This window comes from Carassius auratus, chromosome 25 (genome assembly GCF_003368295.1).
Source record: "Carassius auratus strain Wakin chromosome 25, ASM336829v1, whole genome shotgun sequence".
Classification (NCBI taxonomy): Eukaryota; Metazoa; Chordata; class Actinopteri; order Cypriniformes; family Cyprinidae; genus Carassius; species Carassius auratus.
Genome location: NC_039267.1, coordinates 16,610,172 through 16,630,382, shown reverse-complemented (window position 1 = coordinate 16,630,382; position 20,211 = coordinate 16,610,172). Strand labels below are relative to the sequence as shown.

The 20,211-nt window shown below is 36.8% G+C and overlaps 2 protein-coding genes across 4 annotated transcripts; one reads left to right on the top strand and one right to left on the bottom strand.

The window, feature by feature from the left end:
* Positions 1 to 1,426: 1,426 nt before the first annotated feature.
* Positions 1,427 to 14,581, top strand: LOC113043535 (amyloid-beta A4 precursor protein-binding family A member 2-like). Of its 2 annotated transcripts, none has more exons than XM_026202982.1 (12): positions 1,427 to 1,560; positions 6,025 to 7,614; positions 8,775 to 8,834; positions 8,949 to 8,985; positions 9,736 to 9,881; positions 10,021 to 10,107; positions 10,246 to 10,428; positions 11,713 to 11,892; positions 13,317 to 13,529; positions 13,605 to 13,724; positions 13,843 to 13,983; positions 14,150 to 14,581. In XM_026202982.1, exons 2-12 carry the CDS (start codon positions 6,055 to 6,057, stop codon positions 14,219 to 14,221), a joined length of 2,799 nt encoding a protein of 932 aa, XP_026058767.1. In that variant the 5' UTR covers positions 1,427 to 1,560; positions 6,025 to 6,054; the 3' UTR covers positions 14,222 to 14,581. The 2 variants fall into 2 exon arrangements, with proteins under 2 accessions (XP_026058767.1, XP_026058766.1); XM_026202981.1 differs by having other exon boundaries at positions 8,946 to 8,985.
* A 1,167-nt stretch (positions 14,582 to 15,748) lies between these two features.
* On the bottom strand, positions 15,749 to 20,160 carry LOC113043899 (dual oxidase maturation factor 1-like). 2 transcript variants are annotated; one of them, XM_026203477.1, is made up of 8 exons: positions 19,908 to 20,160; positions 18,990 to 19,162; positions 18,372 to 18,429; positions 17,832 to 17,966; positions 17,526 to 17,733; positions 17,204 to 17,418; positions 16,343 to 16,560; positions 15,749 to 16,113 (listed from the first exon to the last, which is right to left on the bottom strand). In XM_026203477.1, the coding sequence occupies exons 1-8, from the start codon at positions 20,026 to 20,028 to the stop codon at positions 16,105 to 16,107; spliced, it is 1,137 nt and encodes a 378-aa protein (XP_026059262.1). In that variant the 5' UTR covers positions 20,029 to 20,160; the 3' UTR covers positions 15,749 to 16,104. The 2 variants fall into 2 exon arrangements, with proteins under 2 accessions (XP_026059262.1, XP_026059261.1); XM_026203476.1 differs by lacking the exon at positions 15,749 to 16,113 and having other exon boundaries at positions 16,280 to 16,560.
* Positions 20,161 to 20,211: the final 51 nt, after the last annotated feature.

The window sequence follows — 20,211 nt, the reverse complement described above, 5'->3', positions numbered from 1 at the left end:
TTTTATTCTTCTAGAAAATGGTCCAACATTTTGATGACTCATCCTGCACTGAGATGAATTTGTCCAATCAAATTCTTACTGCAATGTCCCTCCCCCTAACCAACTAGTCACCATTAATCTTAGGTGAGGTCTGTAATTTAGCATCAACGTGAAAGATTTCATTACAGGTTTTACATTGGGTTCAGCTGGTCATGTGAATTTGCCATGTGTACTAACAGAAAGTGGTTTGGTTTGAAAGTAACTTTTGAGCTGTGCTTTATATATTAACAACAGACAACAGACTTCTTTACCCATTAATTTTCATCAAAATCTCATAAATTTGATGAAAATTTTTTACTTTAACAAGTAGGAAATCATGCACGCTCCAAAATCCCCATCTGTACACTCAAGTTCTCTCTTTGAAGGAACAGCCATTGTAGTAGAGTACAAAACCATAACATGAAAGCAATCATTCCATATTCAATCCTATAATACACTGCAATAAAGAGTGTTGCCAAGAATTGGGCTACTTTAACCACAGGTTGTTTTTTATGTCTGCGGTTTGAAGCCACCCAAGTAACGTGATATTTAGCCCCTGCGATGCGATTATTAATTGGGAGACCCCCTTGAAATGCCTTAGTTTCGGGTTAGTTTTATTGTGAAAACTGGCAACCCTGCAACCAATGTACTTTACACTCATTGGCTAGTACTAGCTAAAAAATACCCATGTACTGTGTGGGTTGCACTGAATAAATTTCAGCATTCTGGTTTACCTTAATAACATGACATTATATTAATCAATTTACATGATATCACCCCAAACTAGCTTATTTCATATTTATACAGAACATTCGTGTTATAACATGAAACAACTGTATGTGAAACCACCTTCTAACATTAGTCCACTAATATGAATGAGTGATACTGTATGACAGTAAGTGAGTGGATTCAGAAACAAAGCGTGCTAGAAGATTGCATCTTTTGCAAAGACGCAGAAATTAATTCGTCCTGGCGCATACATGAGTAGCCTTTAGCTGCACTCATTATTGAGGTGAATTATGGGATTGAATGAGTGCACATTATGTCCACTACACACAAATGGCTGTCCCCTTGAATAGTGCACTATATAGGCTAAGGCTATAAGGTTGCAAAACAGCCGGGATGTTATTGTTTTGCATACTACACACTATATGATTTATAATGTATGCAGTATACATACAGATGTAGTATGCACACAATTACATTTCATTTCCTATTTAATAGTCACTGTTTGATCAAGACAATTGTCTTTTGTATTATTGTTTTACTGACATTAGACATGGTATCTGCTGTTACCAACGTTTTTGAAGTTGAGGAATAACATAAATGATTCATTGGCTAGTACTCGTTGTTGTGATGTTTGACTGTCTCTTTAAAAAAACCGATAAGCGCCTCGCTGTCCCGGGATGCTGAGGGTGTGTGTGTGTGTGTGTATACAGCATCTGTGCTTCATCAAAGACATGTCCTAACATTGGCTCTCTAAATGTCTGAGCAGAACAACGACCAATATTTATTTGGCTGAGCAACGCCAAACTGGCTCTGGTAAGCACTTGTTCGTTTATCGTCGGTAAAGTAGCATATATGTTAGCCGTTTCTATTGGAGTCAGTTTAATATTAACTGCACTAAAAAAAGATACACATCATGCTAATGCTCATCGCCACGTTATTGTCGTTGTGAGTGAGTGCAGGTTTTATTCGTCTTGTGAAACAGCGACGTATCTTCCTATTCTCTGAGCAAACGTTTCTTATAACGTTATGTGCAGAAACAAGATTATTTGGGGCATTTGGAGCAGTGTTTGTGATTCATTTGGGCTGTGAGGTGTCCGGGTCGATGAATGATGCAGTAATTCAGTCTCGAGATCACTGGAAGAATGGACTGTGACGTCAGAACCGCTGGAAATTAGGCCTATTTAGAAACTTTTAAAGATATTTAAAATTAATATCTTAAATTAAAAATAGGCCAATGGCTGTACAAATGTGAGCCTGGACCACAAAACCAGCCAAGGGTAAATTTTTCTAGATTTAGGTATATATTATCTATGAAAGCTGATTAAACGAGCTTTCCATTGATGTATGGTTTGTTAGGATGCGACAATATTTGGCCGAGATACAACTATTGGAATATCTGGAATCTGAGGGTGCAAAAAAATATATATATATATTGAGAAAGTTGTTTAAATTAATAAATTAGCAAAATATCTTAATTGAACATGATTTTATGTATTACCCTAATGATTTCTGGCATAAAAGGAAAATACCTATACATTGTATTGTTGGTTATTGCTACAAATATACATGTGCAATGACTGTGGTCCAGGGTTACATATACATTTAGATAAACCTGAGTTGCTTTCTGACCAAACAGCCATGATTTCTTTTACACTTATATGGTTTTGGCCACACTGGATAGACTCAGAGAGACCAGCTTGCTGACCAACAAATACACCACAAATACAGCTCAACACCAACTTGGTCAGAATTGAGACCAGTTCAAACCAGTTAAGGCCAACAGAGCTGTAGTTCTTATACTAGCTTGGGCTTTTTCAGTAGGGAAGTGTCCAGACAAAAGCATTTACATTTAGATGAGACAGCAACTTCCCGCAGGTCTTGAGGTTGTACTTGCACCTTTAAAGTTTTAGTCTGACAGATTCTGCTTTTGTGTAATTGTCCTTTACCAGGCCATGTTCTTTGTCACATGTGAGCAGTGAGCACATCCTCGTATAATCCTTTTATTAACCAGTCTTTTAACCGTCTGTTTATTTTAACCAGTTATTTACAGTTTACATCTGAGCAAAAAGTCATGGGAAATATGGAGATGTTATTTTAAATATATGGTTTATAGGCCTGGAAAAGTTTTGCACCTAATCTTAGAAAGTCATGGCGATTTATATATTTTCATGGTATGTTCAGCTCTAAAATATTTAATATCTAAAATATTATAGTTAGATATTGCTCAATTTGAGGACAATATGAATTTTGTTCTTATCATGGATGGGTTAAAAAGCTTGTAAAAACTAGAAAAAACATAGAAATACATTGTTCAAAATGTGTGTGAAGATCTGGAAATGTCATTGACATTTATAAGATGTGGGAATCCTGCTTGTAGTTCAAGTGACATTAAGGAACATCATCTGTTTAAATCTAAGTTTCAGTGCATTCAGATTCTGGAAGTTGCTTATTTCAAAACTGTTTGATTAAATGAGCGCCTGCACATAAAGGGAAATAAAGACACGCTTCTGCATTGCTAAATAAGAAAGCTCTAGACCAAGTGAAAAAACCCTCTGCAAATGTATTGATAGTCACTGAACATAAAGGAGCATTGAGGAAGACAGGTATATCAGCCAATTAGAAGTTGCTTGCTGATCTAATAGCGATACTAATGTGTTCGATTACATGCTTCGACCAAGACCACATTTTCAGCTTAGGCTTGCTTGTTTTTTGTTTGTTTTTTTGCAGTTTTTTTTTTCTTATAAGGTCTGGGCCAATTTCCACAGTTTCTCTGAAGATGCAAACTGTGAGTTGGCTAATTTATGAGGAATAAGATTACATATATTTAGCAACTTTATATAAACCAGTTTAAATGCAGATAGATTAGCGAACTGATTTTAACAACAGTTGAAAAATAATGTACTGCTATTCCTGAATCTCCATGCTTAAATATTTAGTAATTCGATGCCATACAAAAGTATTTGGACACTTAAGCCCTGCTTAAAAGTTTTTTTTTCAAGTTCGACTGCCCTCATGTTGCTCTTTGGGCCTTTTGTAGATACACTAAGTGTTGCCCAGATCACCTGTTTTTTTCCTGAAATAAATAAAACCTTGTTAATAATTAAGATTTCAAACTAAAAATATCAGTCCATCTGTGGTTGAAGAAAAAATCAAAAGAAGGGGGCCGTATTTCCACTGGGAATCTGATGCCTCTCATTAATAGTGAGTAATCCCTGTAGTGCAAGAAAATATCAGCATGTTTCCTGCTGATACACCTGCTGAATTGTGCACATCTGTCTCCCTGATGCTGTGGTATACTGCACTTGATTCAGATGAGGTTCCTCAGAGGTTTTAATACAGCTCAGGAACTAGTACAAAGTAAAGGTGTAGGTGTAAATTGCATATAGACTGATGCTGTGTAATCAGTTTTAGGATATTAGCACACTTTATTCCAATGCGTATGGTCTGTGGTTGGATATATTGGATGCATACATCTTGAGAATTATTTTATCTCTATCAGACTATTTGTACATGTTGCACATTTGTTTAGTATGTTGCACTAACTGACCAAAATTAACTTTTGGACCTGTCAAATGTAGAAAATGTACAATTGACTAGTCATGAAACTGTATTTTACATTGTGTTTATAATACAGGCCTATGTTCCTGTCGTTATGATTATTTGGCAGATATTTTTCCTGCATAAAGTAGAGATGTTCCGATACCCTTTTTCTCTTCCCGATACCGATTCCGATACCTGGGCTCAGGGTATCGGCCGATACCGAGTACTGATCCGATACCTGGGTGTATATCTGTATATACAGCTGTATATACTACTAGCCCTGTGTAAATTGCTAGAATTTTTTTATGGTGTGCTTCAGACAGATCCCTCAATAAAACATGAACAAATACATGGTGAACTACTGTATTTATTACAGTATTTTTATTATCTAACATGAATTTGACAGTATTATTTATTTTCTTATGCAAAAAAGAACTTCAAATGCAGCCAAAAATCTAACACCGCAAACTAAAAAAGGTATTTAAGTTTTACAATATAACTGTATAAAAAAACTGCAACAAATAAGTCTAGGAATATAAAAAAAGATCTATTAATCAGATAATCTCTAACAAGTAAAAAACAAGTAAAAAACAAGCAACCATCTAGGCATAATTATTATTATTATAGAGATGTATTATTATTACTGTAGGCTACAACAGTAGCTTTATATATTGTCAATTTACTCATGTAAACCAAACATTTATTTTAATGGGCTGCCATGAAGATCTTTGAGTGTCTGTGTTTATGATATGACAGTATTCTCAAATGAAACGGTAAATTCTCATGAAGTGACGGTTTATGCGTTCGTGTCCTCATGTCCTACACAGAGATGTAGATTTTGCGGGAGTAATATTTAAATAGTATTTTGCAGTTTAATATTCACAGACACTAGTATATATTCGGCTACTGTCTGGAGCCCTGCGTTTTGACTTACACAGAAGCGACTGAACGCAGTTGCCGGTACTGAATATACTCGAGAGTCTGTAACTACCGGTACTACAGAGACATACTGCTAACCACTGATCTATAATATAGTAGCGGCTTCACTGTCTTTTGGCAGTTTAGAATGTGATGAGTGATCCAGTCATATATAGATAAGGGCTGCTAACGCGTTTTCATTTCTTCTTCGCTGCTCTAAACAGGGGTTGCTTGTGGCAACACAGCACAACTTCCTGTGTTTTCAATGCATTTTGAGCAGCGAAGAAGAACCGTGCAGCGGTTAGGCAAAGCTTGCGGTCATAACTAGGTCTTTTTTAAGAAAATGGTATCGGATCGGTATATGGGTTCTTGTACTCGCCGATGCCGATGCCAGAATTTGTTGTGGTATCGGAGATATTTCCGATACTAGTATCGGAATCGGAACAACTCTAGCATAAAGCTGCAGTCATGCATTGGCTGTTGTTCAGCGAATATTTACAACCAAAATATTTCAATTGGAGTCTACAGCAATCAGGAATGTCATGTGAGAACAAAAGATTTTCCAATGCATTTTTAACAACAGGTTTAAGTCGGTTACAAAGACCAACAGAAAGCTGTTTGGTTTGAAAGTGACTTCTCTGTATTTCTTTATAGATGACTCGATCAGATCAATGACATATTGATTACATCAGTTCAACTTTAAACAGTTGCTTATAAAGTCAGCAAGTTACCCACCAAGTAATTAAATAGGCTTACTCACCAAAACCATTGTAATTACATTTGGCACTTTTTACTTTAATTTTGAACTTCTTGTTTCAGGGCTGACAGAATCCCACTTCTGTGGGGCTGATGAAGCCTGTCATGGCTCTCAGGAGAAGACCGGGGACCAGAGCCATTGTTTCAGAGCTCAACCCGTCAGCCTCTAGCACTGCGGCTGAGGGAAGTGAAAAGCTCTCTGGAGATGGAGTTGATCCGGTTCCTGAAGAACTTGGACAAGAAAAACTAGACATCAAACCACCCTCTCCTGTGCCAGCTAGGGACTGTCTAAGTGATGGGTCTGAGGATGACTCTATCCAAGGCCAAAGCCATCTTCAGCAGGACAGCATGGAGGAAGACTCACTGTCCGAGTATGATAATGTTGTATCTGGTGAAGAAGAAGAAGAAGAAGAAGAGGAACATGATTACGGGGAAGATGAGGAACTGCAAACCGAAGCAGACAGGATGACCTACTATGTCCACTGTTGTCCTGAAGATGAAAGCTACATGGAAGGAATGGACTGCCATGAAGGTGCGGATGGAGCTGAGAGTCCTGGCACGTCTCGGGATGTCCAGGAGAGCCTTAAACCGGTGGAGGCTTGGGAACACTCGGAAGGCTTTTACAAGGTTCTGCAGCAAGACGCAACAACAACGGTCTACAAGCGTCCAGAGCCTATCACGGAGACAACCTTCGTACAAGCCCCTATGGCTGAGGACGAGGAGGATGAAGAAGAGACAGAGGAAGAGGCAGAAGAAGAGGACAGTGAAGAAGAAGACAATGTTGTTGTTTTTCACTACAAAGGGAAAGAAGTGGAGTTGAACAACAATGAGATCCCAAGGAAAGGTACTGACGACTTTCCCAGAGATGCCAGGAGTCGTCCTCAAGAGTCCAATTCTGCTAAAGTGGGGCAAGAAACTGATGCAGTTACCAACTATAGAAGAAATCAAGACATCCCCAAAAACCCAAGAGATGTCCCTCCAGGGTCAAGTTGTCCTCATAGGGATCGAATAGAAAGGGTTCGGGAAGAGTGTGCTAGCGACTGTCCAAAAGATTGTGATGTCCCTGTGGTCAGAGAAAGCAGAGGAAACTCTAGACAAAGTTTCAGATATAGAGGACATCAGTCGGAGAGAGTACACAAAAGAGACAGTGCTTACCAGGACGGGAGCGGGGTCAGCAATAAAGCTAAATTCGCAGATCCAGAGGATAGAGGCATTTGGAAAAAAAGACATTTGCTAAAATACTCCAGAGAGGACGACAGGGACGGAGATGGGAAACTTGCACACGAGCAAAGTAAAAGTCCTGGTGACAGCAAAAATAGAGGGCAGGAACATCGCGTTTGTAGTCACAAACCAAAGGGTGGAAAAGAGAGAAAGAGCATTGGGGATGTTGAGGAAGAGCAGATTGAGAACGAAGTCAAGACCAAACTCAGAATTGCTCCAAACAGCTCAGGGAGTAACAAAGGTGCTCCTGATCAGACCAATAATGGGAAAGAGGCTCCTAACTATTCCAGGATCTCTTCAACATCATCAGACAGGAGAAAGAGCCAATCCAGAGCCCATGTTAATACACCTGTACAGTCCCCAGACAAACAGCTACATAAAGACTTGGCCAAACCTGTTGAAACGGAGAAGACAAGGCCTAATCAAGAACAGGTAACTGTGCAGAAGTCTTTGCTTCCACAATGATTGGATCCATATGAATGGACCCTTGTTACTGTGGTAGCATTTATTCTTGATTGAGCCATATTTTAACACAAAATGAGGGAGTGATCTCTTTGCATGTCGATCAAACAGAATGTTCTTGTCTTATTTGGAGACTCCTGACAACATCGCGCCAGATTTCTACTAGTGGTCTGGCTCCTTACAGAGACAAGCATCAGACTTGAGATGGAGATTTGAAGATTTCTATCCATTCTTCAAACTGCTTGTCCTCTGTAGGGTTGCAGACATGCTGGACCCTGTATGTGCCACAAGCGAAGGAAACAGCCTGAACGGGTGGCCAGTCAGATTTGAAGATTTGTCCTAAATAATAAACCAGATTCATGCTTTAAGCCTCCGAAAAGTGGTTCAATAAAGAGCGGGAAAGTGGTTATTGGGAAAACAACACAACTTTGCTTTTTTATGTACAATCCCTTAGCCATTTGTTTCTAAAGTTTGAAGATATTTATGCTTATGATATTTATTCTAATTTATAATCAGAATCAGAATGAGCTTTATTGCCGGGTATGTTTATACATATGAGCAATTTGTTTTTGTGACAGAAGCTTCCATGGTGCAACAGAATGACAGTGACAAGACAAAACACAGATAACAAATAATAAAAATTTAACAAGTGAATAGGGAATAACAATATACAGATTGACAGTTGTATGTACAGGTATCTATCAATAGACAATTTTGTATGTACAGGTATATTATGTGCAAATTCAGAATGTAAACTAAGTGTTTTAGATTAATAAGTGTATAAATAGTGTTGTGTACTTCACAATTATTGTCAAGTGTTAGCTAATGGTTGTATACAGGGGCACGAAGTTTGTGATACATTACCTAAAAATTGAGTTCCTGCTTATATGTATACTCCTCAAAATGCATACTTTTATAAACGTCAATATTTCCAAGTATATCCACATGTAAACTTTCCAATGTTGGGAAATTGTAACTGCTACAACTAAGTGGCTATCAACAAAACCCACTTATTTTTTTGGTTTCAGTCCTGTGTTTTCAACAAAAACATGTCTTACCTCTAAGTCAAATACAAGTGAACCTATAATCAAAATATAGGCGAATTATTGTCTGTTTCAATGTTTCTACAGGTTTCTCCGAGTAGTTCAGAGGAAAGTAGTACAGGGCCACCATCCGGACAAAAGAGACCGGCAAGTAACCTACAGTAGTGATATACTGAACCATAACAGTGGAATACGTCCCATGGGACAAGATGTAACCTGTAACATAATCTGTATCTTAAATGCTGTTTTGCTTTTCAGCAGGCCCAGAGAAATCCCTCTTTCCCAAGCTTTGTGGATAGTAAGTTCAGTTTTATTTAAACACCAAGGATTTGAACAATGCATCGGTTTGTTTGTTGATTATTGGTACAGTATTGATATTAGAGTCAAGTTTAGACTATTTGTTTAAACTAAGGTGATTTTTAAGCAGTTTTGGGAAGGTTTTTTACAGATTACAAGTTACCCTATTTAAAATGCAATAAGTAGCGTAACTATTTGAATTACTTTAATAAAGTAATGTAACTGATTACATTTTTTGATTACGTTTCTGTTAATCATTTTCAAACATTTAAACCAAATGTCAGACACCAATTACTGTCAGACTCTCAGAATCCTCTATCACTTTAATTAAGGTTATAATAATTGAATTTTAAAGCACAGCCAGCACAAAATTAGACTTGATCATCTAAAAAAATCCTTTGAAAAAACTGTTAATCTAAAAAAATATATACACTAAACAAAATGGGAAATAAGGAAATAATACCAAATAAACATGATTTCTATTCTGTGTACTAAATTGTGAAACACTGGTATACAAGAGCTGTGTGTGTGTGTGTGTGTGTGTGTGTGCGTGCGTGCGTGTGTGTGTGTCTGTGTGTGTGTATATTCAGATGTAATCCTCTTTTAATATTTTTTATAAACAACTGGAATTTAATTACACATACACATAATGGATTCCAGTTACATTTACTTTGTAATTAAATTACACTAGCTTTCTCCCCGAACCTGTTTATAAGTTGTTGTAAATCCACGCTTTTGCATTTGTTTTCAGTCCCTGGTCCCTGTGAGCCAGAAGATCTCATCAATGGTATCATCTTTGCCGCAAACTACCTTGGCTCGACCCAACTGCTCTCCGACAGAAACCCATCCAAAAGCGTTCGCATGAAGCAAGCGCAGGAAGCTGTGGACTGCGTTAAGGTAAGATTCTCCACACAAACGTATGTCTGCTGCCTTGGTAAGGCTCTTGTAAATGTGTGCTTCATGGTTTAATGGTGTCAGAAGTTCCCTCTCAGTCCATGAGATGACACTGTAACCTTTGTGAAACCATCTTCTTCAGTCTACAGAGGGTGAAGCTCAGAGTTCAACAGAGATCGACTTGTTCATCTCAACCAAGGCCATCAAGGTGCTCAATGCTGACACACAGGTTGGTAGCCTAGATCTTTCTGTGGCTTTCCACTTCACCATCCATAAAAAGACAATTCGCACTATTAGGTTTTGTATTAACGAACAAGTTGCAGAATTGTCACTTGCTGACTTTTCATTGGCTGACTGGTGTTCGCAGGAGACGCTGATGGATAGCGCCCTGCGCACCATCTCGTACATCGCAGACATCGGTGAGGTGGTGGTCCTGATGGCTCGCAGGCGTCTGTCCAACGCCTCCTCGCTCGACTGCACAGATCCAGGCCTCGGCACAGAAAGCCGGAAGCAGTACCGCATGATGTGCTACGTCTTTGAGTCAGAGGATGTGAGGCTGTTCTTTTCTCCAAAATAAGGAATCCAGTGAATAATGATTAGCATGAATTCACCTTTTGTGAAAAGATTCAAGCATTTTTATTATCAGAAAACACTTTAATTATTTTGCAGTTGCAAGTTTTTTCACACAAGTAGCACAGAAATGCATTTAATCTAACAATCAAAAATCATAATAAATCTAGATTTAAGTATGGAAGGTACCACACCTTTACTGTTAGTGGAAGGAATGAACAAAATAGCCTAAATATTGCATAAATAAACATGTAATATTTAATATCGAATAAGCTATGTTTAAAAATATTTTGGTAACTGAAAGCATTATAACATTAGCCTAAATAATAATACATAAATAAAACATAATATTTAGTATTCAGTAACCAATATTTACTATTAATATTTAATAAATCACTCTTACTGGTAGCAGAAATCATTATCAAATAATGATCTAAATAATCTACATTATATTTAATATTCAGTGGAAAATATTCAATATTAGCATTTCATTTTTTTTTTTACAAATCTTGTCCATAGCTGAAAGCATGAATTAATTCGCCTAAATTATTAATAAAGAAAAAATAATATTTAATAGAAAAGATTGAATATTAACAATTGGTAAATACTAAGCATGTCCAAATAACAAAATTCAATTGAATGTTCAGTACGATGTAGTTAACCTTCATATTTAATAAACAATCACTTTTATTGGTAGCTGAAGTGATCAAATTAGCCTAAATAATTACTAAATAATATACAATAGAATGTAATAAATAAATATTTATCATAAATAGTTAATAAACAAACTCTATGCCGAAAGCATTATCAAATTAGGTAAAAACGAAGTAAATGTATTCTATTCAATATCCAATTAGAAATCTTTGCCATCAGTATTCAATAAAGAAACACACTATTATCCTAAATAATGACTGAGTCAATATTTAATATTCCATATTCAATGATAAATGTTTAACATCAGTATATAATAAACAAACAAACAAACACTATTTTTGGTAGCTGAAATCATCAAATTAGCCCAAATAATGACTAAACAGACATGCATGTGTAAGTCATGTGTGAATCACAGGCAGATTCCTTGTGGCTTTGGAGCTCATAACTCATTTGTTCTTGGCTGTGTTCATGTTGTGCTGATGTAACTGCATGTTTGGACTTTTTTCCGCCCTCTCGATTTGACTCAAGCACTCTCTGGCTCTGAGATGTCGTCACGTGGTCAAGTGTCCTCCTGTCTCTGAGTGCTTGGCCTCTCTCTCCTCCCTCACAGGCCCAGCTCATCGCACAGTCCATCGGTCAGGCGTTCAGCATGGCCTACCAAGAGTTCCTCCGAGCCAATGGGATCAATCCCAAGGACCTCAGCCAGAAAGACTACAGCGATATCCTGAGCACGCAGGAGATGTATAATGACGACCTCATCCATTTCTCCAACTCTGAAAACTGTAAAGAGGTGACTCCAGCACTGGAAACTTCATCCCAGCAGCTGTAAATGATAGTCAGTTGTGTTGTGATGCTCCTCTCTTCTCCAGATCCCATTCTCCCAGTATTTCCTTATGTTTTCCTATGACTTCACTGTCCTGTCCAGTGGTCGATCAGTCTTATTAGTGCTGATGGTGATGGAATATATATATATATATATATATAAAACATTAAACAGGTATAACATTTGATCAATTAAAGCATAAATGTATGTATTTATGTAAAAACATACACTTTATCTGTTCAATCGTTTTATATATACTGCATATGTATGTGTGCATATATAATATAATTATATAAATAGTTTATATTAATATATGTAAATATATTGTAATTATAATGATAAAATAACAGTAAAAATCCAAAATTAATATTTCATTTATTATATAGGTAATTTGTTATATTTTCTCATTATGCAATTTTATTTTACATTAATTTATGAAAATATAAAAAAGATAAATATATGTATTGGATTTATTTGAATATATTTTCATATATTTCTAAAGTACGAATGCAATTTGTAATATATTGATTTAATATATTGACGTTATATCCATTTATTCTTATATGTAATGTTTATATTATTTCTAAATGTATCAATTATTTACATAAATTATATTCATATATTAAATATATGAATATGTAATCAATAATCATACAAAATATATATTAACAATTGAACTGTATTATTTAATTGAATATACTTTTAAAATATGAATGTATTTTATATGCAATTATTTTTAATTATATTATTTCCAATTATTTTATATAAATTATGTTAATGTATATATATAAAAAAAAAATATATATATATATAATTAATATAATTGAATAAATTGTAAAAAAATTACACACATACACACACACACACTATATATATATATATATATATATATATATATATATATATATATATATATATATATATATATATATATATATATATTCTATACACACATTTAAAAAAAATTATGTAATATTATTTATCATTAGTCTCAAATGTATTTTATTTTCACTGTATTTACTAATGCTCTTAAAGATTCATTAATTTGTTTAAATATATGCAAACCAAAATGTGCAAAAACAAGCTTGGTTTTGTGCTTTTGTTGATAATAACCGATGTTGATGGTGATTATAGTCTCATAATGGCTGAATACCAACCGGTTAATTGACTGCAGTGAATACTGATTATTCACTACTTACTTACACACATGCAGTTGCTTCATGCAACATCTTTGTGGCATTTAAATCATACTTCCAACAGCAATTAACAACTGACACCACATATTCATTTCATGAGTGGAACAAACTTTTCCGACTTCTATACGTTCTTTCTTTACTTTGTAGTCATTAATGGATCCTTCCTCTGTTTTGAATAATGTTTTTGGCGCTCAGGTTCTGCTAGAGAAGCAGAAGGGCGAGGTGCTGGGTGTGGTGATCGTGGAGTCGGGCTGGGGCTCCATCCTGCCCACCGTCATCCTGGCCTGCATGCTGAACAACGGCCCTGCCGCCCGCTCCGGCAGACTCAATGTGGGCGACCAGCTCATGGCGGTCAACGACACCAGTCTGGTCGGCCTGCCGCTCGCCACCTGTCAGGGCATCATCAAGGTCTGCACACATCCAAGCATGTCTTCAACACCACGAGCTGCTAAGTGCATTCGTCACATTACTTGTGTGTTCCAGGGCCTGAAGAACCACGTTCAGGTGAAACTAAGTGTCGTGAGCTGCCCACCTGTTACCACTGTCCTCATAAAGAGACCCGACCTGCAATACCAGCTGGGCTTCAGCGTTCAGAACGGCATAGTAAGTGACACATAGAAAGGGATGTCTTTCTCATCCCAGTAACTCAGCTCATCTGATCAGCTGATGTGTTAGGGGAGTTCTTGACTCGCTCATGACTTATTTCAATGCTGAATTGCAGATCTGTAGTCTGATGCGTGGAGGTATTGCGGAGCGGGGCGGAGTGCGAGTCGGACACAGAATAATTGAGATAAACGGACAGAGTGTGGTGGCGATGGCGCATGAGAAAATTGTCCACGCCCTTTCAGTATCTGTAGGAGAGGTACTGCATTAAATATTTATATATAGTGTGTTGTGATTGGATATTAGTAATAGTTCAGCCTCTGCAATCTGGAGTCATCATCCTTTTTCACATTTTTTGCAATTCATTATTTTTATGATGTTATGTATTACTGTCGTGAATGTGTCTTTCTTTTTTTTCCCAACAGATTAAAATGAAAACTATGCCTGCCGTCATGTTCAGGTTGTTAACTGGTCAAGAGACTCCGGTGTACATATGAGGAGTCATAAAACGGGGGCTTGTCCTGCAGCTAAAACAAAGGTTTACAGCTTTCCTCCGAAGAAAAGCTGGAAAATGTTGCAGAGCTCTGTCTTGCTGTAGACTGCATGTAAAGATCATTAGAAAGAGTGCGAACATAAACACAGAGAAAACCTAGTCACTTAATGACCTGATCAAAGGAGCGACGTCACTTGCTTTTTAATGCAGTTATACATGTACAGTCTTCCATGCCTGACTTATTAGCTTGTATTTACAGTACAGACCAAAAGTTTGGAAACACCTTCTCATTCAAAGAGTTTTCTTTATTTTCATGACTATGAAAATTGTAGAGTCACACTGAAGGCATCAAGGGCTATTTGAGCAAGATGGAGAGTGATGGGGTGCCGCGCCAGATGACCTGGCCTCCGCAGTCACCGGACCTTAACCCAATCCAGATGGTTTAGAGGTGAGCTGGACCGCAGACAGAAGGAAAAAGGGCCAACAAGTGCTAAGCATCTCTGGGGGAACTCCTTCAAGACTGTTGAAGACCATTTCAGGTGACGACCTCTTGAAGCTCATCAAGAGAAAGCCAAGAGTGTGCAAAGCAGTAATCAAAGCAAAAGGTGGCTACTATGAAGAACCTACAATGTGACATATTTTCAGTTGTTTCACACTTTTTTATTATGTATATAATTCCACATGTGTTCATTCATAGTTTTGATGCCTTCGGTGTGAATCTACAATTTTCACAGTCATGAAAATAAAGAAAACTCTTTGAATGAGAAGGTGTGTCCAAACTTTTGGTCTGTACTGTATGTTAAATGCCTTTGGGTTAAGCTTTTTTTTTTTTCTTAATTAACAAAATACTTTTGCATCAAAAATACCAAGTGACTGCACTAAAGTACACTAAATCAGTAAAGTAGGGCATTATCAATAGATTACATTTTTAACAATACTCATTTCACACTCAAAAATGTACAAATGGACTAAAGCATGCTAAAATCCAAAGATATCTGTTCCATTTGCTGAATAGACTGCATTTTAGTTGATCTGGCTGTCTTCAGTGTCTCTGTGATAAATGGGTGCTGTACACTGTGAATGAACTATTTCTGTAGATTACTAGTTCAGCATGCTGGATCTGAAGACTGAAAATATATCTGAAAATATTCATCTGAAAACCTGAGCCGCAATGATGTTTATATGCATGATTTTAATGAATGGATGAATTTTATCTCATGAATGAATCCCTATCTGCATCTCAGACATTACGGATATATGTGTGTATATATATATATATATATATATATATATATATATATATATATATATATATATAGTTAATATCATTTATATAAATTAGTTTATACAGTTTATACAGGTTTATAGTAAAATAGTAAAAAGTAACTGTCATATAACTTTATAACAGTTTAAGCTTTTTCATTTAGATTTAAATTCATGTTTATTTCAAGTAATGAAAATATTTTTATGGTTTTATTTTTCTTTTTTTTTGCTAATGATGTGTGTGTGTGTGCATATGAATTATTTGTATATGAATTATTTTATAATAATTAATAATGAACTTCCATATTCCGATAGCTCACACATTGAAAAAAGCCTATGCAGTCTATATTTTAAATGTAACGAATTATGCTCATGTGGATATGAATTTAGTCGTGGTATTGCCAAATTATATCTCATTTGACTAAAAAGAACTGGAACAGAAATAATGAAAACAGACACATTGTAGAATTTGTATGTTATTTTGTCGTGTTATGTACATATATACATATGAATATACAGTTTGTATAGAACAGCTGGATCAGTAACAGTTCTATGTACAGATGCTCCCAGCAATTCAGTCTGAAAGTTTTCAAGTAGTAGTTGTAGATGACATCAAACTGCCCGTCAAAGTCTCTGTAAAAAATGGGGGGAAAAAATTAATCAAACTTTTAAAACACTTCATTGCACGATTTTAGTTAAATAGTAATATGCTATTATTGCATGGAAAACATTTCCTTTTGTGTTCCATTGAAGAAAGAAACTCATACAGGTTTGAAACAACACGATGGTGCGTAAATGACCAAATCTTTTTTCTATTCTGATAATGTTACTGCAGTGCATTTCTTTGTGCTTTTAAACGTACTGTTAATGTAGTGATCTGCTGAGACATGGAGACATTTCCCGTCTGTGTGTCGTCATCATAGATCACTCCCTCTAGAAAGCCTGAGTTGAGGTAGCCTTCACCAGTGTGGCATTCGTCATCCTCGTTGTCCACGCCCACACTGAACACCTCCCTCATCCTCGCAGGAAACAGACAATCCAGTAGCACCACCACCAAACCAATCACAGCGCACAGCAAACCTGAAAATAATCACCAGACACACAAAAAATCTTCATTGGCATTGATGGGTCCATGAAGAACCTTTGCACAAAAGGTTCTTTATAGTGGAAGAAGGTTCTTCAGATTATGTTAATCACAAAATGGATCTTCAAAGAACTGATCACAGAAAGGTTCTTTGGGGGTTCTATGACATCACTGTGAAAATTCTGGAACTTTTATTTTTTGAAAATCTGGAATATTCTTACTCTTAAAATAAAGGTTCCAAAGTGGGCTTTTTAAAGGGATCCAACAGAAGAACCATTTTGGATTCCCGAAAGAACCTTGCTGTGAACAGTTCCTAAAAGATCCATTTTTCTTAGTGTGAAGAACATTTTTCCAGTATAAAGAATCTTCTGTGGAATTGAAAGCTTCATTAGATGTTAAAGGTTCTTTATGGAACCTCAGATGCCAGTAAAGAACCTTTATATTTAAAAGTAAATATTGCACAAATAGGTTCCTCGGACTGAAAATAAAAATGGTTCTTTAAAGACCTGTATACCTAATATGGTTTGCCAAAAGTATTGGCGCCACAGATTACATCGATATCTTTTCCTATCGTATTTTCTTTGTTTTCCGAGTCAAAAACTTTTGAGAGTGGCGCCCTTTCCTGTAAGAAGCATTTACCTGTAGCCAAAGCGATCCAGAAGGAATGGCTGTAATCTGTCTTTAAGGACTCTGCACCTATACTGAAGTCACATGGGATCACATTGAATATAGTTGAGAAGGAAGCCATGGAGAAGAAGATGAAAGCGGCCGTGGCTATCATCATGTACCCGGCGTAGAGGATGACAGGCATTAAGAAGAGGATATTGGCCACGAGCCAGCAGCAAAAAGCCGTCCTGTGGGAGAAGGCCATTCTGTACTTTAGCTTGTTTGCATTTGTTGAATAGGATGGGGTTTCTTTACACTACAGTAAGACATTGGTGGTGTCTGTGTGTTGGTTTACCACAGATTGGCTGAGGCGAAGCGGCCTGAGTATCTGTACTGGTAGATGAGGCCGCAGGCGCTGTTGCGAGTGAACTTCTCTGCGATGTAAAGGATGGGGTTGGGAAGACCTCGCTTCAGCGCGTCATCGTACTGCTCATCTACGCTGCTCGACCACCTGAAGATCTCATTGTAGTCAATGGTCTCATTTATCTGCGATACTGGTTCACCTGTTGGAACGGATATTGAAAGAACCCATGAAACCTAAATTGGAGTAATAATCTTCTTGAAAATTGTACTATAAGTATTGACGACGTGTAGGGTTTACCTTTAAGTGTGATGTTTATGCCATACAGCCCCACATGAAGCCCCACCTCAGCAGACACCACAGCATTACTGAAGGATTTGTAGCTGGCGTTGGCCTTCACGCTGGCTTCAGCCCAGTCTCCAGTAAAATTCAATGCTGGAGTGGACAAGAAGATCATGGAATGAAAATGTAGGCTATGTTACACAAGTTCAGCAGCTATTATAATAACACAAGATAATTGGAATTAAAGGCTAATTATGCCTATTGTTCAAGTTGAATTTTTAGACTCTTACTCACTTGCATTATGTCACAAACATGTCAAACCAAACCACTTAAATTTAATGAAAGACACTGGTAATTACCTTGACCTTGATTAAATGTTGAAAAATTCGTGAAATTTGAGGAAAGCTCAAGCAGTGTATGTTGTCTAATGCAAATTTAATTCATACGTTTTAAATGAATGTTAAATAGGAGAATATTTTTGAGGCCAATATAAACATATCTAGCAACAACTCGATTTCCCGATTAATTTACTTATTTAAAAATACTTGAAATACTCACCTACTAAAACTGTTCCAATAAATAAACTAATGGTTATCCTGAACATCCAGAACAGTCTCTGAAAAAGAAGAAATTTTATTTTAACATTCTTCTCTCTCCTGCAATGTTATTTTTTTGCACAAATTGAATTATTTATTTTTTATATATATTTGACTGATATGAAGTATTGATATAAACCCAGACTTCTTGCTGGGTTTGTAAATTAACCATTGCACAAAAATGTCAACTAAATTGACAAACAATACTTCAGATATGTAAATTTTAGTCTAAAAGGTGTTACCGTACAGTTTACAGTTTTACTGTTTAAAAACGAACACAGAAATGTAATCTGTATTTTCCCTAAAAAAAATGTAAATAAAAAATAGGGTTAGAAAATATAAATAAATAGGGCAACATGAAATGATGTATTTGAGAACTCAATTCAGCTTACACTGAATCACCTTTTACCTGATGGTTAACACAATTTGAGACTCATAAATTTCCAAACTCGTTTGAACAGTATTTAAACTATAATTTTAGAAAGCTTTCACCGTTAGATTTTCTCACATTCTTATTTATCATTGATCCTTTTTATAAAGCTGTATAGGTATTCTAGACAAACTGATCCAACTCACTCACCGATTTGCCACGTATTCCCGGTAGAATGAAGAGGAAACTGACAGCCAGAACCGAGAAAACCAGGATCACGACCAGCAGACTGATGTCGACGATGAACGGGCTCCTTTGTAGCGGGTAAAACGGGTAAATGCCATCGTAGAAAGTCATCTTCCCTCCACAGGCGAGAACTATAGCTGAAAGCAGGACAGTGTTGGCCAGAGGCTCAGTTACCTGAAGATTGCAGATAACAGTCTAGTGTGCGAATTATACAGTGACTTTGAGGGGGTCCAAATTTTAGGGCCCGTATTTAAATACGTCTAGCGAAACCCGAACTCGAGCGGATTTTTGGCAGCCAGTGGAAGTTTCTCAGACTTTTTTTGTGAGATGTGAAACTGTAAGAAGAGGCTAAATAATGACAGTTTTAGGTTTTGTTGAAATTTAACTCATGCTTGAGAAACCTCTTTTGACTGTTTGGCGCCAATTGAAATTCGCGCTCTAACTTTAGCAGTAAAAAATGTTCGTCCCTTTTTAAACAAAAGCTTGTAGTTAAAAATAATATTTAAATGTTAACCCCCCTGAAATAGGGCTATGTTGCCTTCATTACGGAAACAACCCCCCATAATTCAACCTCTCTCACATCAGATCTGTCTTTAAAATCTATAAAATTACTTAAAATATGAATAATTAAATGATTCATTTATATACAATAAATACATCTAAGCGCTCCAGATCAGTCCGTTATAAAGCAAACGGTCCCGCTCAGGTACCCGGTCCAGGTAAGCGCACCTTGAGGTGATTTTGAACGTGAACGAGGATGTAGCCTATGATAACCGGTCGTCAAAGCACAATGGATCTTCCTTCATACTCCGACAGAACTGGATGTTACTTAATAGAGATTTAGAAATCCCTACCCCACGACAAAGCCGCATTGCAACTCACCTGTGGACGCAACGTGAGCCGCGAAACAACACGGGAAAATATGTGTCCTGGAAATAAGATGATCCTCTCGGCGCTCATCTTTTAAAGGATCGCACTTCCTAATAACAGCTTTGATTTGCATTGATTGGTATTCCCAAAAGAGAGGAGTCAACGGCGCATGACCAGCCCTCCAACATAAATCCAGTGTGAAACAGGCAGGTGTGGATGTGGGTCGGACTCTTCCTTTTGTTTTCGCTGCTATCCAGATCTGTTCGCGCACAGGTGAGGTCTGCTTCTCTCTAGACAGGTGTGACTGTATTTAGAT

Excerpts from the sequence above, each read along its gene's own strand:
- LOC113043535 (XM_026202981.1), top strand. The coding sequence starts at position 6,055 with ATGAAGCCTGTCATGGCTCTCAGGAGAAGACCGGGGACCAGAGCCATT. Across the intron at positions 8,835-8,945 it reads CATCCGGACAAAAGAGACCG|CAGGCCCAGAGAAATCCCTC; the intron begins GCAAGTAACCTA and ends TTTGCTTTTCAG. Across the intron at positions 9,882-10,020 it reads AAGCTGTGGACTGCGTTAAG|TCTACAGAGGGTGAAGCTCA; the intron begins GTAAGATTCTCC and ends CATCTTCTTCAG.
- LOC113043899 (XM_026203476.1), bottom strand. The coding sequence starts at position 20,028 with ATGCAAATCAAAGCTGTTATTAGGAAGTGCGATCCTTTAAAAGATGAG. Across the intron at positions 18,430-18,989 it reads CGGGAATACGTGGCAAATCG|AGACTGTTCTGGATGTTCAG; the intron begins GTGAGTGAGTTG and ends CTTCTTTTTCAG. Across the intron at positions 17,734-17,831 it reads CATAAACATCACACTTAAAG|GTGAACCAGTATCGCAGATA; the intron begins GTAAACCCTACA and ends CCGTTCCAACAG.